The 19,390-nt window shown below is 46.3% G+C and overlaps 1 protein-coding gene across 11 annotated transcripts in view; it reads right to left on the reverse strand.

The window, feature by feature from the left end:
• The window catches only part of NHSL1 (NHS like 1), a 290,732-nt gene that overhangs the window by 95,156 nt on the left and 176,186 nt on the right, over positions 1–19,390 (reverse strand). For 2 of the 11 annotated variants that reach the window (XM_070559456.1, XM_070559455.1), the window contains exon 1: positions 5,747–6,072. The exons of 8 other annotated variants lie outside the window; for them this stretch is intronic. In XM_070559456.1, coding sequence (XP_070415557.1) covers positions 5,747–5,762 — 16 coding nt within the window. In that variant the 5' untranslated portion in view covers positions 5,763–6,072. Of the gene's footprint in view, positions 1–5,746; positions 6,073–19,390 lie in introns of those variants that run through there. One more of the 11 variants, XM_070559460.1, reaches the window with a different exon arrangement.

Raw genomic sequence — 19,390 nt, forward strand, 5'->3', positions numbered from 1 at the left:
CACATTCTGACAGCAACAATAAAAATTCTAAACCCACTCCGGGCCAACAGAGCCCAGGGAATGTCACGTAACCAGCAGACGGAGGATGAACACTGCCAGGGTCGTACCACGTAGGCTGTCATTATATTGCCTGTCGAAGTAAGACCTCTTAATTTCAGATCCAATTGCTATGTAGGATTTTATAAAATAACTGACATTTTTCCATTTGAGAATATCTATCTTCCCAACCAGCATCCCCAATACAAAATTTTGTCAACCTGTTCAATTGTGCAAAAGCTATTTATTGCTTAAAGACCCTTAGGTTGCTTTCAGCAGCATTTCCTTCTCATATTAAAATAGGAGAACGCCTGTGCCTGCACACCCTGTGCCAGCTGATGGTGGTGACATGACCTCCTGGTGGTGACCCGCCCTCGTCACACTGGCCACGTGCCGTCTAGTGACCCTCTCCTTCACTAACGTGTGTGCAGAGTGCTGATCACACCTCCGTGACCAGGGGGGTTCTGCCCATGCAGTGTAACACAGCTCTCCCCCCATGGGCAATCAGAAAGGATAAGAGTGGGAAAGAAAAAAAACTAGAAAAGAGATGCAAAAGTCAGGAAATAAAGGAAACAAGAATACGTAAAATGGAACAAGAGGTACTAAAATGGAGAATTTAACTGAAACCTTTGTCTATGCTTTTGGTAATTCAAGTCATTTGATTCAGTTCCACAAAATACCCAGAGACCATCCTTGATGGAGCACGCTCCAAACACCAGCAGGCCCCGATCCGCGAGCCGTGGCCCAAGCTGTGCCCACTGCTCCTTCATCCCTTAAGGATTGTATCTCCACGTCACACTGCGAACTCCAGTCAGCATGCTGGCCTGGCTTCAACCGCAACATACTTAAAGCAAGATTTTGGTTGGTAGTTGAAGGAAGGAAGAGAACTAGAAAGCAAGACAAAGTTTTGAAGGGGAAGACAAGGGAAATAAAAGGTTAGCTTTGGTTATTAAATTTCAAGGGCTTTCCCCACCAGTCTAAAAACTGCACGATACCACCAGTGTGTTTATCAAAAATGCTACTTTACATTGCAGATTGAGCAAACGTAAATTCCCCTTGGTAGCTGTAGGTTACAGACTAACAATGATTTGAAATTTTTAAATGAAAGGAGGGAAAGAATAGGAAGACAATGCAGGAGAGTTCTAACAGGCGCTGCCAATTTCAGTAAAATTCAAAATCTGAACCTATGACAGTAAAATGTCCAGATTCACAGAGATGCAACATTCTCGGGGTCACTTTGCATTTTGATTGTTAAAGTCTTTTAAAATGATGCTCAGAACCAAATAGTAAAATAGCATAAACTTAGTTCAACACTTGACAGTTTATTACTGGATTTAAGAAGGGGTGGGAACCTTCCAGAGCAAATGGTTTGCTTGCTGGCTAACTTGAAAAATGCACTTGTTTCAGCACAGAAATAACAAATCTGTTTCTGATTCCAGACATTATTTTCCAAATGCTGCCAAGAAAAGAATCTAAGGAATTCTTTTACATACACAACATACAAGAGACAACTGGAGAGAGGGTGCAATCTGCTCCAGGGGCGCAAGGAGAAGGAGAGAGGGGAGCTGCCCTCTCGGGAGTAGAAGCACATGCCTGAGATAGCTCATAGTTGTAATCTCCAACATAACTCTTAGCTATTATTAGACAACCCAAAGGCTTTCCTAAATCTGTAACTTGTGAAGCAGAAAAGGATACAGAGAAGACGCAGCATGCTGAGCACGCAGGCAGCTGGGACCCACCCACTCCACAGAATTCACCACTTTCTGATCCAAGAAACTAGATTTCTAGATCTTGGACAACACATAAGAGCTGAGAAAGGGAGAGAATCTAGCCCAGCACCAAAGCCAGGTTTAAGTCCCTGGAGAGAACGCTGACCAGGTAAAACCCAGCACTGAATCCAGTAATTCAAGGCCCACAATGCTAATACTACATACAAAATATCCTCGAGCACAGAGGATGTGTGTCCCAACACTTTCCACATTAAGAGCAAGGACATTTTAAAAATAATACTGTATTTTTTAAACTCAACTATACAGAGGTATCCTGCTTTATAATTTTTTAAATTATGTAAAGATCAAGCCAATGATTCAAAAGGACGTAACTTAGCAGCATCACTTCTGTTATATTAACAAGGAAGGTCCAGCAACAGAACCCACTTTGGAGAGAAGAGTGGCAGGAGAATTTGGAAAGACTGAGTCATCAGCAGCCTGAGCTATCTCATGCAGCCGTTCGAATTTCTGGCTCACACAGAGCTGACTGCAGTGAACTGAGTTCAGTTTTGTTTTTTGTTTTTCCCCTTAGCAGGATACGCGTTCACGAAGGAAACTGGATCCTTTACAGGAAATAAAAAGGCAACATTTTCTCTTGTGTGACTGATCATAGTGGGTATTTTCAATCCTTCTACCTACCAACAACCTTGTCTTCAACTTGCATTGCCATAAATTTCAAGTGCATCATGAAAGCAACTATGCCAGACAGTCTTACAGCCCTCCATTAAACACACCTCCTACAATGCTACCCTCAAGCAGTGTGACTTTACACACGGTCCATTCTACTGGGGTAAATAGTGTCCCCCAAAAATCCACGTCCACCAGGAACCTCATAAAGTGACCTTATCTGGAAATACTCTTTGCAGATGTAATGAGCTGAGATGAGGTCACACACTGGATTAGGGTGGGCCCTAAATCCAATGACCGGTGTCCTTATAAGAAAACTATGTGACACAGAGACAGAGAGACACACATGGAAGGTCTGTGAGGACAGAAGCAAAGATGCGCCATAAGCCAAGAAACCCCTGCAGCCACCAGAAACCGGAAGAGACAAGGAAGATTCTCCCCCTGAGAGACTTCAGAGGGAGCACGACCCTGCTGACACCTTGATTCTGGACTCTGGCCTCTAGAGCCACGAGGGAAGAAGCTGCTGTTCCAGCTGCCCCCTTGGGGGTAACTGTTAGAGCAGCTCCAGGAAACGCATGTGGATTTGCCTGCTAACCAGTGCCAGTTGGCAGTGCCGTGCCGGCCAGTCTGCAAGATCACTGCAGAAAAAAGAGAGGAGATGTTTAAGGACCTCACAGCTGTGATATCGTGGTGGTATCACACAGCACGTGGTTCTACGTTTTACAGAATTTCTGTCTGTGATGGGTTGGAAATTAAAAGAAAGAAACAGGGGCTGGCCTGGTGGCATAGTGGTTAAGTTCACACATTCCACTTTGGCAGCCCGGGGTTCGCCGGTTCGGATCCTGGGTACGGACATGGCACAGCTCGGCAAGCCATGCTGTAGTAGGTGTTCCACATATAAAGTAGAGGAAGATGGGCATGGATGTTAGCTCAGGGCCAGTCTTCCTCAGCAAAAAGAGGAGGATAGACAGCAGTGAGCTCAGGGCTAATCTTCCTCAAAAAAAAAAAAAAAAGAAAAAGAAAGAAAGAAACAGCCTTCACAGTTAGAGATGCACAGTAAGATAACTGATATTTATAAAGATGAGCTGGTGTACTATAATTAAGAAGTTTGCATTCTGAATCGTCTCAGAGAAACTTAATTATGTTCCATGCCATTTTAGTGGTAAAACTATTTTATTCTCATTTTTGGATAAAGTAATCCATGAGTATAGATTGCTGTTAACCATATTATTTGATTAGCCAGAAACACACTTCCCAGACCCAGATTACACAGAGAAGGAACACACCCGTGCCTCTGCCAAGCACAGAGACCCTGTGGAACGCAACAGTATGTCCTCCCAGAGCCCGGGAGCCCAGATGCTGCTCCCACAAAAGGACGGGGGTGGAGTGAATGGATCCGAGCCACTTGGACGGCAGCAGTGGAGAGTGGCCGTCACTGAGCTCCCAGAGCCGACAGCAAGGACAAAGACGACCTCTCTCTTCCAAGACGGTATTTTTCTGGCACCAAGTCGGCCAAACGCTGAGCAGACGTGACCTCAGAAAAATAGTCCCAATGGAGAAGAGGCAGCTTGGCACCCGTGGGGGGGCCGTCTGACCTGGATGTTTTCTCTCAACTGTCAGAAGACACACGGCGGGTGAATTAGCCCAGAAGAGCGGCAGTCCCCTTTCCTCCAGCGTCGATGCCATCACAACCACACTTGGCAACCCCTCCAAGGTCAGATGCCCTAGAAACAGGCTGATCGACAAACTCACAGAAAAAGCCTCCAGAGGAAACAGCAGGAGCAACAAGCATCACGAGGAGCCCTCAGGCTCTGGCTTTAGGTGCCTGCACCAAGTGGGCTTCGAAAGGGGCTGTGCATTCCCGACGGGAACACACTGCAGCCTAATGTACGCAGTTGTGATCACATGCCATTCGCTTGACTTTCTGAAATTTCCTAAGTTACTACGGAAACTAAGAGTCCATGAAATTGATGGATTCTTCAATAAATGAAATTGCTGTCATGGGAATGGGTGGAGACAGACATGTGGAAGCAGCAGAAGCCACACCCTGCACAACCCCATACCTGCATCCTATTAAAAATCCCAAACTTCAGCTCTCTTAGGTCGTAATGAGCTCAACCAACTGTTGGACGTTACTCTAGGCTGGCATCCCCCTCGCCCAATAATACTGAACTCAGGTTCTTCATAGTTACACTTTTTTTGAGACAATTTTTTTAAGAAACATTGTCATGAGAGCTCCTAACTCATTTCATCTAAAATTATTTTTCAGAAATACTCAAATTCCTTTCAGCCTACGGAGCTCGTTAGAAATCCACTGCCACTAGCGACTCTTTACAGTAAGAATTAACTGAATTCTTAGGGAGAGAAAAACGGGATGTTCTTTTCCTCTTACCCCCTCAATTTGATCAAATTTGTACAAACCATATAAACAAATATCCCAAACTCAAAGTTTAACATTAAAGACTGGTGGTTCTTAAGCTGTCAAATTAGGGTTAAAAGTGCAAAGGACTAGAGAATCCATGTCTGCACCTCATTAATAGACTCTGAGGACAAGGGAACCATCGCAGAGCAAGAGAGCCACAGCCACTTTACGTCCAAAAACTGAAAAGCTGTCAAGAATTTCACATCAACAGAATGACACAGACTGAAAGATATGAACAAAATAATCTGCTCCAGTTCCAAGGAATCCATCCTAATTCCCCCATTCTAACAATCTCAAAGACGAACACACTCTCAAAAGCCTAAATTAATTACATTATGCAAGAGTTGGAAGAGAGAGAGAGTTGAAGGAAAAATAATTGCCTAAAAAGACAACACACCCCCCATGAATCAGGGAATCGCTGCACATACCCACCAAGTCACCATCTAGCAGCCTTAGGAAGCCCCTAGCACAGGCAGCTAGAGGGAGAAGTGCGCTCTGCAGTGGAACTGCCTTCGTCCCTGCACTGCTCGTCAGGGCTCCAGCAGCAGGACTGCCGCCCCTGCTCACCCTAACCCTGCACCCGGAGCTCCTCACGCCACTGCAAACTATTCCTACTTTTGCTAAGTTTCCTTTATTTCTAAACTTTTAACTACTTTTGTCTATGACAAAACATGCAGAGAAACATCCTTTCTGAGAGAAAATTCCACCTCCCCAGCAGGAGGTCTGTCTTCCTATTTGCAACAAAAAAGAACAATGACTTTTTCACTTTCCTACTTAGAAAACTCCCTCAAACTTGGATTTTAAGAGAACTAGCCGCATGACTTCGGCTCTGACGTTAAGTGGCAGCTTCCCTAACTGCAGAACTTCACCCAGAGGACCCGGCGCCCCTCACCTTTCAGGCAGAACATTCTGAAGCAGTCCCACGGAGGGGCCGGGCCGTCGGCAGCCTGCAGCACTAGGTACAGCTGTCTCTGGGCCCCCCGCCTGACTCGCCGCAGAGCAGTGCCCTGATCACAGGAAGCCACTGCCCAATCCCGGCCGAGGGCCCAGTGCTGACACCTCCCTATCTCTCCTGCACTGTTTCACACCAGAATCAGCCCGGCTCATCCCGCAGCAGGAGGGGAGCCCGCGAGCTGGCACTGTCCACACCACCCTGCGGGACAGCTCGAGGGCAGGCCCGGGTCGTCTTCCCTCTCAGCATTTTCCACCACAGCAGACGTAGCGCCTCACGTGACCACGACACAAAAAAGAACCCACTGGATCCAGTTTAACTGTTTGCTGTTAATCACGACTACTATTCTCTGACTTCATCTTTCCTTTGCTGTCACACTGTAACTCTTTCCTGATGCGGAACAACCCACACAACACTAAAAATTATGATATGAGACTGTGCACAGCTGAGTCCACGTCCTGGGCGGACACACAGGAAGTGCTCGGTCAGCCTTATGGAAGTGCTGGCTCTCACTTGGGTGTGGGGTGAGATGAGAAGCATGTTACACTTGCACAAATTCCCATTTTTCAGATGAGGAAGCAAAGGTTAACACACTTCAGCCGGCATCAGAGAATGTGAATTTCTCTCTACTGCAGCCACAGCCAGAGCATTAAATTTCTCCCCTCTACTGGAAAACTAAATTCACTCTGGCAAGTTAGAGTTTCTTTAACGTAAATTCTTTAACACAGGTTGAAAAGCGAAAGAAGGAATTTCATTGCAGATGGGAAGAAAAACAGTCCGCAAACTCGGCCTCAAGAACACCCTGTGCTGGAGCGCTGTCTGAACCTCGAGCGGCTCATGGCCATCAGACCCCGTCTCCTGGTCACAGGAAGCGGCCATTGTTCACACAGCCGGTTGTCCTGTGCAGGTCTTCCTTTCGACTCCACAGGATGCAGGAAACTGACTCAGACCTGTCTGTCTGTCTGTGTCCTGGGGTGCTCACTGCAGTCCTCGCTGCTTAGCAGGGAGTTCCTGTGGCACCCTGGTCGGGCTTCTGCTCCTCATCCTCCAGGATCACCAGCAGTGCCTGGTTAACAAGCTCCCTACCACGAGGCAGTCACTGTATAAGCTGCCTGGTCACAAAGAAACGCAAGAGATCCCTAGCCAGAAGCTCGCTGGGTTGGAAAACACCTGTGTGGGGAACGACAAATAGAGATACCGACTCAGGACAGAACTGGGAGGACCCGTACAGCTCATCTCAACTGGCAGACCGGCTCAGAGAAGAGCTGACAGTCCAACCAACCAACAGCTGCAGCAGATCCCAGTCAAACTACCTGACTCCCCAGGTGACCCTGCCCCGATAGTTGGAGCCATCCTTGTCTACTCCTATCCGGAGTGTCTTCCACGCAGTCCATGAACTGCAAAGGTGTCCCTGAAGGTAATCTTGTCAGTTAGTTCAGCTTTTTAAGTCGCACTCAGAGAGAGAAACTCTGCACCTCAGAGAGGCTTCTGATCGTAGTCAGTACACAGGGCTTGGGGCAGCTGTGTGCCTCAGCAGCTCCCTGTGCACATGCACAGTTAAGCCTTTTCATACAGAGATGACTTCTTTGTACTCTAGAAAGAACACTGGACTGGAAGCAAGAGAGCCTGACGGCAGCTGCACCAGCTAGCCTCGAGAGCATTCATGACTGCACGTGTGGGGACTGAATCAACTGCAAGACGCCATGCTCCTGGCTTGCTCCGTCAACTTCTGGCTGTGATACAGATAGATACAGATATGTACATTAATATACAAGCATTTTTTAGGTGCATGATGTCAGGAAAAGAGACAATCTTTGCCTTTTTATGGTTTAGTGCAAGAGGTGGGTAAATAACTATATCACAATGTGATACCACATAATAGAAGAACACAAAATTAACAGTGATCAATGATGGCTCCTTGCCTATTACCATTTAACTACTCTTGCTAACCAGGTTAAAACATCTATAATTTAATGAAATGGGTTGAATAGTGTCCCCGCAAAATTCCTGTCTACCCAGAACCTCGGGATGTGACCTTATTGGGAAATAGGGTCTTTGCAGAGGTACTGAACGTAAGAATGGTGACGAGATGTCGTCGGATTAGGATGGTGTGAGGGACAACAGAGTGTCCTCAAAGGAGACAGGAAAGGATGCCCAGAGACAGAGGAGCTGGGTGAAGACGGGGTGGAGGCTGAGCCACGTGGCCACGAGGCAGGGACGCCTGGAGCTGCCAGAAGCTGGAAGAGCAGGAAAGACCCATCCCCAGAGCCTTGGGAGGGACTGTGGCCCAGCTGACAGCTTGATTCCAGACTCTGGCCTCCTGAACCTTGAGAGAGTAAATTTCTGTTGTTTTAAGCTGCCCCATTTGTGGGAATTTGTTACAGCAGCCTAGGAAACCAACACATTTAACATTTAGCAGTAACAACTGTGGGAGAAGGGGCATGATTTTTTTTCTTTTTAAACTAACTTCGATTTATGATTATATGGGCTTAAAACCTATTTTTTCAATACTGCTATACTTACTGTTGCTACATTTTTACTGAAAAAAAACCCTTACTATAAGTATAGCACTCCTAAACAGAGCAAATACCATCTTCTATTAAACTAGTGAAACCAGAGGGATCTCCGTCTGAGAAGTTCACAGCATTGAGCTCAAGCAGTGGAGATGGGACAGGCCCTTATTACTATCAAATAAGCACCATTGTTTTTAAAGCCCTTGTTTCACCATCAAACAACTGTGAATATGTTTGAGAAATAAAACATGAAAAGGCACACTGTTCAAACTAGGGAAAAAAAATAAGAACTATCCATTAAAATTATTATTATCTGCCACCACAGATCACAGCTGCTGAGGTTGGGAAACAAACCCACAGCAGCCGGGTGAGGGCAGCAAGCCTGCGGCGTGCGCGCTTGAGCCTCAGCCGCTGGACAGGACGCAGGTCCTGCCTTTGCCAACCATGACCTTAGGGCGGCTACGTGTCTCTCTTGTAGGGTTAAAACACCCAGCACCACCTGAAGTTTAGCATGACAACCGCGGCCGGAGGGAGGGGGCGCCGCACACAGCCCCAAACCCGCAGACACTTGTGTCTCCCAAGCCACTCCCATGCTAAGAAACTTGTGTGCTAAAAAAATGTTTTGGTTTCAATAAAATAGGGACGATATGGGTAAATTAGGAATTAATATGCATAATGCACAGAATTTGAGAGTCCAATTTGAGGACTCAAATTTTCTACTTTGTTCCTGGTAAAACACAAAACAAAATCATTTAAGAAACGCCAGCAAACCCTGTGTTCTCCCTGGGCAGCCTCACCCTCCTCTCACCAAAAAGTCAGGCAAAGATGGAAAGCCCCAACCTCCCCAGCCGAGGGCGGTTTGCACCAACTGGAAGAGAATCCACGGACGAGGCTGTTTCCACACCTGCAGCTCTCAGCACGCAGCCCAGCGCCGCTGAGGCAGAGGAGACGGGAGACTCACTCCCAGTCACACCCCTACCCTGTCCAGGGGAAGCGGGCCTCCAGGCCCGTCTGAGGAGACCAGGGAAGCCAGTCCCCAAATGAGAAGCCACTCGGGGTGAAGGCTGAATGGACTGCGACCTTCCTGCCTGGCGCCTTCTGAACATCTGAGGTTGGAGAATCTTCCAGTTTTCACCAATATTCTAAATTCTCAGAAAAAAGAGAGGCTCAGCCTGGGCTTTTCTAAGTATTTATTACTACCACGGGCCTCAGAGAAAGAAGGAAAAGGAACAGCTTCCCCTGGCCAGATTAAACTGGTCCTGGTCTTAGTGCCGTCTGCCCCTGAGGCAGCGTCAGGTTGGCACAGTGCCACCTGGAATGTGGTCTCTGTACTGGACACTGCCTGCTCCTGTGGCCACCTGAGCCCGTCTTCAGCTGGGCTCCTCCGCCCTCTGGAGCAAGGGCTGACCTACCTGAACCGGAGGTCACTTCACCCCTCAGGAGCCCCCTGCTTGTTAAGCAGGTTACATTGTGCTGGGCACACTGGCCACGGAGCTCCAGGCAGCCAGCCAGGACTCCTGGGTGTTCCAGGCTCTGGCCTTAGGGGGCCTCATGCCCGGTCACTTGGTTTCCTCCTGGAATCATGGGAGTTCTGCTCTAAGTGGTCATTTTTAGAGCCAGTTCTGAGGGTTATTCCCATTTTTTTTCTTCGCAGCCAAACCTGGACTCCTGGACGCCACCATCCAGAAGACAGCCCTCGTTTAGGCCTAACCACAGGCTCTGTTACCCCACCCACCACAGCCTCGTTCTCCCAATGCCCACATGAGCCAGTTCTTTTGAGAACTCTTGGGCGCTCCGCCTCCACTGTCCAGGGGATGCAGTAGCAGGTTTCCCCGTCGACCTGTGTGCTCTTGGCTTCCATTGTCTCACAGCTTCTCCTGATCCGGCTCAGACGCCACGCTGCCTCCACTCTGTTGCTGTCCACAATCCAGTCTATGGCTCCTTGGGAGCATGGTCACCTCACGAGCAGCTGCAGGAAGGCGTCTTCACGGTGCCATCCTGCACATTCACCCTGCCCAGCGGCAGCCGCACAGGTGGTGCCAATGGCTGGGATGCTTCATCGAGCTACAACATTCCCTCATATCTTTGCAGTATTTTATTTTTTATAAGTCTGACCTCTTAACCCATCTTCACACCTACTACGTCTTTCCAAAAGATCTCCAAGGGCTCCATTCTCTCCCTTAGGAAAAAAATCACGTTTCTACTTATGCAAAAAACACGAGGTCAGAATAAATCCCAAACTCTCATGTGCAGCAAAGGCCCTTCTGGACTTGGATTCAGTTCTTTTCCAGAAATTTTCTGACCATATCCCTTTAACAGCCCCGTTGGTGGGCTTTGTGACATATTCCATCTGGCTTCATACCCCCACTCTCCCTAATCAGGCTATTATTTCCCTTGTCTGGAATGAGCCCCCGCCCCAATGCCTGCTGTTTACTTCCCTAAGTCTGCTCTGACCATGCTCCTCTCCCCAGAAGTCTCCCTCCTCGTGCCGTAGCACTCTTTATGCAGTTCCCACAGTGTCACAATTCTGTCCGCCCACCCAAAATGAGAGTCCCTCAAAGTGGGGACATGCTCATTCACACTTAACGTCCTGAGCCCTGTGGGGTGCCTGGAACGTAACAGATGACCAGTGTAGCATAAACTAGAATTATCACCCCTTCAGTATTTCACCCAAGAGCAAACAGTTAATGGCAAGTGTATAAAACCTAGATAAGGTATCCATCCAATAGCATAATGCTTCCAATGAAAAGTCATAAAAATATTTAACATATTCCTTAAAATTAAACAGATACTATTTTCCCTGTAAACAACTGTACTGAAACTCATTATTAAATAAGTTACTGGTCATTAATACAGCCATGTGCTGCATAATGATGCTGTGGTCAAGGATGGACAGCAAATACGATGATGGTCCCACAAGATGAAGACCGTAGAGCCATCGGGGTTTGTGCAAGGATACCGTGATGTTCACTCCATGACGACATCAACTAACCACACATCCAACACATGTCCCGGCATTAAGCAATGCATGGTGGAATTTTTATAAATCATCATTTCTCTAAAGATTAATGGCCTATGGCAATATTACATACAAATATTGAATCACTATGTTGTATACTTGAAACTGTACATAATGTTATATGTCAACTATGTATCAATAAAAAACATCATTAAAACAAGATTAATAGTCTACAGGGACCTCATTTTGAAACGCACAGACATAAACACCATTCTCTCTGAGGCAAGTTTTCCAGACAAACTTGGAAAGCAGTTCTTCCTACTCTCGTCCACCCTAAACTAAGTGTGTGTGAAGGACGATGGGAGCGGAAGTGGAAAAGGAAAAAAAAGGAATTTTTCTGTTAGTATCCATACAAGAATGTTGAAGTCAGCTGGAGGCAGGACACCAAAAGATGCCATAACGATGACCCCAAATCCCCTTTCTTAGTGATCTGATGATGAAATGTATTCTAGGAGAAAAACAAAGCTACTAGAGTCTAAATTTCGTTCCATTACAGCTCTGCCACTGTGACCATGCCTCATGCAGACATGGTACCCTGGAGAGTCTGAGTTAACGCACATCAGACAACCTCCTGTCCTGTCGTGCTGTGGGTTTCACCAACGTGCTCCTGGAGAGGCCGACTCCTGAAACACACAGATCAATGGCAACTGTCCCCCAAAAGCAGCTAACCTAAAACAAAGAGGTCATTTTCTCATCAACATCCGAGTAATCCAAGGAAGTTAAAACCTTCAACTGCAGAAACAGGTGCAGCTCTTCTGCCCACAGAATCACCGTCCTTAGTCGATCTAAAGAGAAGTCGGGCCACAAATCAAAATGACTCACGTACCAGCCAACCAGGAGGAACAAAGTTCTGCCGCAACTTACTTGTCTATAAACATCAGCCCATAACCAGCAAGAGTGACTAGACCATAATGGCTTCTAATCACCAAGCAGAAAGATGAAAATTAGAAAGAAGACACACCAAGTTAAAGCGCCCGGCCCCTGGCGAGTCTGTACAGATGACTGAGTACATCACTCCAACATTTAAGTTACTTAAGACTTACAAACTTGAAGCACTGTATTTTGAAGTCAACTATATATTTGAAAAACTCACAACTCTATAAAGAACTAGAGGATTTCCATAAAAAGGCAGTTTTTTCCTGAAATCCCCACGTTCTCCAGCTTTTGACCCACTTTAACCTTGGTGACAGCGCTTCAAGGAAGGAGCCAACCATTTCCCTCTCAACCGCCAAGTCTGAGGGCCAGGCAGTGTGAAACGCCAGGAACCGCGAGTTATTTCAGGCCCCATAGGATTCACAACAATAAAGGTCTGAGGAAACCACAGCATTTAGGCTCCTTCAGTCTTTTTCCCTGTCCTGGAGTTTAAAAATAAGCCAGAAAATAACTCTCCAAATTGTCAGACCGACTTCAGGGCGGTGATGTGCCTCGGTGCCTGACAATCACAGGGTTACACGACCCACATGGAACAGAGCATCCCACAGAAACAGCTCTTCTCTGATCCTCCCTTGGGATTGTGCCAAACAGCTGAGACTTTTCCCTTTCCTTTTTTCATTCTTTTAAAATTTTTGGTGAGGAAGATTCACCCTGAGCTAACATCTGTTGCCAATCCTCTTACTTTTCTGCTTGAGGGAGACCAGCCCTGAGCCAACAAGTGTGCCAGTCTTCCTCTATTTTTTTGTATATGGGATGCCTCCACAGTGTGGATGATGAGTGGAGTAGTTCCACACCCGGGATCCGAACCCGTGAACCTGTGCCACTGAAGCTGAGCACACGGAGTCTTACCCACTTGGCTGTGGGGCCGGCCCCCCTTTGTTTTGTTTGACCTCCTCCTCCCTCCTCTCTCTCCAGGTCTCCCTCTCCATCCTTGCTTAACATGAGTCAGGTTAGGTTCTAACAGACGTCACCTACAAATCTGTCGAAGGTAACGCCTGGTATTTACTTTGTGTCCTATTTTTACTCAAAGCATCTCTGCAAATTCAGCTATTAATGATAATAAATCTACTGCCCCTCCGGAGCAAAACAGTTCTGTGTCACAAAAGAACACTAAGTGTAAGGTTTTACCAGGCCGTCCCGTCCTCTGGGGCAAGTGTGCTTCTGGCCTCTGTTAAGTCATTTGCTGTCTCTAAGGACTTCAGTTTGCACAGAAGAAGGGCTGCAGCCTGGGGCCCTTGGGATGGTTTTCTGCTTGGGTTTTTTTTTTTTGGTTTTGGTTTTTTCCTTCAATTCTTTGAAAGCTGAATGAGTTTTCCTTTTGTAAGTGGAATAAAAGTGAGAGCCGAGAGCCCGTTGCCGGGCTGTGGTGTCCCTCCTCTGCCTTTGCTGCCATGAGGAAGCTGCTTGCCTTCAGCACATCTGTTTAAAACCTTGCATGTGACAGAGCGAATGAAAAGCTTCCAAAACCTGCTCTGTGGGGTCAGGAAAGGAATCTGTCACTTGACCTTCACAGGGCAGTCAGGAATGTCAAAATTAAATAGAAAGGAACACAATCTCAGCACCATTTCACAGAGGAGAACGGGATGTGAGGGCGTAGCTAACCGGCCACCGTCCCTTGTCTTAGCCAACACCCCCACCACCTGTCAAACAAGGGACCAGACAGGTTCCCTCCGAGCCTCCTTCCAGTCCTAACAAGCCAGCTTTGTTTCGTTAGGGAAATTCTGCCTGGATCCCTTCACAACTCCAAGTTAGGCACTACAAACAAATATTTACTAAAATGCTCTCAAATAGTACTGAGAGAAGAAAACACATGGCCATTGTACGTGGTCATTGTGCGTGGCTGTTGTACGTGGCCATTGTACGTGGCCACTGCCTCAGTAAGCTCTCTCCAAATAACGCTGCTCTAATTAGGTGTCCACAGAACAGTCACACTTTGAAATTTTACTTCATCCACAAAGAAAAACAATCTTTACATTGTCCTTATCTCTGAGACTTTACAACCAAAACACAGAGTAACTATTTAGGCATCAAAAGCTTTGACACCAGGAGTGAGCATCTTTTACCAATTCTCTTGTGTTTGGAGAATGAGAGAAAGGATAACAGTGCTTTTTGAAATTGTTACTTTTCTCTGAGCCTCACTTCTTGAGTCACAGAAAAAAATTTTTTAAATCTCTACTTTCAATGTATTCAAATTGCATCCTAACATTTTTCAGCTCTCCCTTGTGTAAATCAAAGTATTCACTGAGAACAACTGTGGGTCTAGGATGCAGACGGGGATTGTGGCATTTCGACAGAGACTAATAGAAGGTCATGTTGATTCTGAGTATTGGGATATGGGGTTTATCAAGGAATTCATTCAGGAAAAGGTAGAGAGTCAAATCAGATTTTTCAGTTGCACTTTATATAATTCCCATTTGCGTTAATGAGGATCAAACGTCACTTAAAGTGTTTGGCTAGAAATGTCTAGTGGAATAGAAGTGGATTCAGATAACAGAAATATGTCTTACCTTCACCATTTTTTGACTTTTTAATAAGCAGATGATGTAAAGAAAGATATGAAACCGAAGACATGAGGAGGCAATTTCAACCATATGAAAAACAAGAAAATATATTTGGTGTCCAAATACCAGATGGAGAGGGAAGAGAGGAGAGGAGAGCACAAGGGAGAGCTCAGTATGTCATTAGAGAAAGTGCTTATTGGGGAAACCAAAGCTTAAAGGCTGTGCTTCCTCACTAAGTGAAACAACACAGAAATCCTGCTTGAAAACTCAGAGTGATTTTACAGAAGTGTTTAAAATTTAACATTTACAAAAAGAATTGCGATGCCCAAATATAGTCACAGTTCCATAACATTAATGCAAGCATGTCCTTTAATCAACTGTACTAAACAGTGAAGCCAACAGCAGATACAGAGGTAAAAACAGTTACACATCACAGGAACATCCCACTTATCAAGAGATCACTTTTCTGACAAACTCAGCCACTCAAAGTACTGCCGAGAAGCAAGAAGCCAGCGTGGTCTCTGACCAGACAGCCTCCTCACAGGACTGTGGCTCAGGGTCTCATTATAATATTCCAGTCAAGACCATTGTAACCACATGGATTGTCAGAAGCACCAAAGCAGAGCATGGTGGGGACAAGAGGCAGGAAAACCACACAGGTGGAAAGAGGAAGCTCACAGCCTTCGGGCAGAAGTGGAACCAGAAGCAGGCAGCCAGCTGGGCTTCCCACCAAAGCAAGGATCCTTAGGGACCTCAATGCACCCAGGGCATCACTGTGTTCTTACAAGGTTCAACCCTATTCACGGTGATGCCAAGGCATCAAAACCAGGGCCACTTGTGCTCTGAGGATTGAGCAGAGATGGTGCACAGTGTCATAGAAAGAGTGTGGGACTAAGTCACAAGAAGTGGATTCAAATACAGTCCACACCATTATCATCTAGATGGCTTCAGGCAACTCAGTCTTTCAGGTACTGCTCTTTCACCACAAAAGAGGGCAAAGCTGTCGCAGCAGTGACCTGAGGCCACACGTGTGAGTCCTGGGTCGACCCTGACCTGCAAACAGATCCTATCTGCAGAGTCTGCTTCAGAAAGATGTTCATAAAAAAATACTCAATAGTTTTAGTACCCTGAAAGGTGAATGAGGCAGCTTCTGTCATCCAGACATACAAATAAATAAAGGCACAACCCTCTACCCTTCTTGAAGCTAACGTGTGGCCCATATTACCACAATATAGAGAAGCATCTCTAACAATCTTCAGTGTTTCACAGTAACTTTATGTTTCAGAGAAAATGTAGCTTTTCTTCCAGTTCAGATATAGGGTCTCTGAGACACAGGTTAGAGTCCAACAACTTGAACATGCAGTTAAATGGACTGAATTTCTCCACTAATTTTCCTCCCATGGGGGATGGACAGTGGGTCAGAGAGCACGACAGAACTCTCCAGAAGAGGGGCGTTGCTGCTCGCGGGCTCTCCACTGTGTGCCCACAGGGGATGAGGGTCACACTGGAAGTGGCTTCTACCCTGCTGACATTCAAGCATGTCCCCTGAGGAAACCCAGACGGGAACTCAGAAGAAACACTCAGGTGCTCATGGCCGTCAGTCGGTTCTCAGACCAGATGACTCTTGAGATGCACCACTAACGCGCAGTGTCTCCAGACACTTCTGGCGTCCAGGGATTTCTACAATGCAGATGCACAGGGCACGACCTGCAGCAACTCCACCAAAGCTACCCGGTATACAGCACGACAAACCTACTCAAAGGAGGGAGGCCCACTGCAAACTGAAGGCCGTGAGCTAAAAGGCAGCCATAAAGCCACTTCAGCAGGTCAGACTCACATGTTCTGTCTAGTAAAACAGACTAGCATAAAACAGAACAGAGGCCGGCCCCAAGGTTTAGTGGCTAAGTTCGGCACACTCTGCTTCAGCGGCCCAGGTTCGGTTCCTGGATGTGGACCTATACCACTTGTCAGTGGGCATGCTGTGGAAGTGACCCACACACAAAATAGAGAAAGATTGGCACAGATGCTAGCTCAGGGAGAATCTTCCTCACCAAAAAGAAAACAAAAAAAGAAGAGGAAAACAGAGAGTATTACAAGTAGACATGCAGTAAAGGTGAGAAGTTTCACAGAGTTCTTGCTTCATTTTATAAACATGCAGATGCATGTATATGTCTACATGTACATATGTATGTGTACATGTATATGCAATGTGTATATGCAAATGCATGTGTGCAGCCATGTGTTATATGTGTATGTGCATATGTGCATGTATGTGTGTATATATATATGTATATGCATATGTGTGTGTGTATACACACTGTGTGAACTAGGACCTAACGTAAAGTGTACTTATTACTTCTGGAAACAGGCAAAACTTTTAAAAATCACTGATTTAAAAAAGCAACAATAATCAAATCTACTGGGTACTGAAAAAGCCAAAACATCCAGACCATAGATCCACTGTAGAAGATTCCTCTCCCATTCTAAACAATCATTTGTTGTAGAGAAACCGTACACAACTTTCTCAGAAACTAGAAGAAAATTTACTAATTGGATTTTGGTTCAAACCTCTTTATTAGTTCGAGTTGACACATGATCTTCCAAATTTCTAAACTGTTACATAATGTTTCCCTGGTTACAATGACATACGAACATAGATCAACTGGAAAAATCAACACATTCCCAGTGTATAGGGTGTAACCAAGATGTGATGCTGAACTGGATAAGCCAACACATCCCCAGTGTGCGGGGTGTAACTAAGGTCTGATGATCAACTGGATAAGCCAACACATCCCCAGTGTGCGGGGTGTAACTAAGGTCTGATGATCAACTGGATAAACCAACACATCCCCAGTGTATGGGGTATAACCAAGGTCTGATGATCAACTGGAAAACCCACACATCTCCAGTGTGTGGGGCGTAACCAGGTGTGGTGATCAAAAGGAAGGTTGAAGGAGAGACATTCCAGCCTCTGCAGCTTTATCAACCGTCAGTAGCCCACAAGATCACCCTGAATGCAACAAGCTGTCTCAAAAATTGCTTATAAATCCACTGGGATCCTTGGAGCAGAACAACATTCAGGCATTCACACTTAAGGCCAAAGAATTGGACTTGGGAAGCTAGCAAGGAAAAATGTACTTAAAAGATCTTTTCATAGCAGGAATAGAGTGTGCTGATTAACCCTGCAACACAAATACTTTAAGGTAAAAATCCAAGTTCTTTTCCCAGGAAGTCAAAGCACCCTATGTACTTTCTATCTGTGAAAAAAAAATGGCATAAATAAATAACTACCAGTCAGAAAAAACACAGCAACCAAGCCAGGCAGCCACCGCCCGCCAGGGTAAACTCGCCACCTGCCTGGTGTGCCTGTGTCGAGACAGAAGCAGCACACACCTGTCGGAGAGGCATTCTGGGTTATCTCAGAGTGCAACCAGATCCCCAGCGTCCACTTCAGCTGGGTTGTTTCTAACTACAGCATGAAAGTGAACCTCCGGGTACAGGGCGAGGGAACTGTACCAACAGCAGAATTACTTATTCTCACTTTCTCTTTAAGTTTGCTGAAAAGACAAAAATCAAGCGATACAGTATATTGAAATCTCCACTGCCTGTGGCTTTCACTTATAAATGAGCTTCCTTAGAGAAGCATAAGCATCCATGGAGCCCAAATCTGATATCCTACTTGTTCCACTAACAGGATTCTAACCAGTGGACAGATTGGCCTTGACCCTGTTCCACGCCTTTTCCAACCATGCACAGAAACTTCATTAAGCCATGTCTTGAAACAAACAATCCTGAAGTATTGCCCGTGCACAGTCAGTCATGCAAGCAGCATGTTCAGAACCTGGGCTGAGCCCCGTGGGCCACCATTGCTCTCCTGACTTAGGAGAGAGGGCCAGAACCGTCAGCAAAGGGAAGACAGAATGGAGAGGTGGGGAGTCAGCATCTCTCCTCCCCTCACAGCTCGTCCCCTCTCTGTCCCTCCTCCTGTCTAGCCGCCTCCTTCCATTATGTCCTATTCATTATCCCCTAACACAGCCTTTTTGAGGAACAGGAGGGCACAGAAATGGCAGGGTAGAGCTGCTTTTCATTCCACCAGCTCTGGGGAAGGCCCTGTGCGCCAGGTCACTACAGGTCACTCACAATTCGAGCCACTTTCACCTTGAATCTGGGAAAGTCTTGCCTCTCCATGTGGCCTTCTCAAGGTGTTGCTTTACATCAAGTCTACTAAGCAACAGGAACTCTCAAAGCACAAGAATCTGCAACACGCACCCAGATCCTGGGAATGAGTCTAGTAAATGGCGGTATGGGGGGCGTGGTGTATTAGCTGGGAACCCCAGCTAACAATCCCCCAGGGAGATGGTCTCAGACATCTGCCCGGCCAGACAAGTGCTCACCACACATCATACATGTTTAAACAGCCAAATGTGATGCATCCAGCACAGGGAGGGGTTCCAGCAAGAAGCAAATAAGTAATTGTTGGCTCAGTGTCTTTGATGACAAGTCAGTTATCAAACATCAGCCATGAATGACAGAGAGACCTTTGTGATGCTGAATTCATGGTACAGGGAAGTTCGGTGAGGGCTGATGAAGGGCAGACCTCAGAGGCATCACTGCAACC

Source organism: Equus przewalskii, chromosome 9 (genome assembly GCF_037783145.1).
Source record: "Equus przewalskii isolate Varuska chromosome 9, EquPr2, whole genome shotgun sequence".
NCBI lineage: Eukaryota > Metazoa > Chordata > Mammalia > Perissodactyla > Equidae > Equus > Equus przewalskii.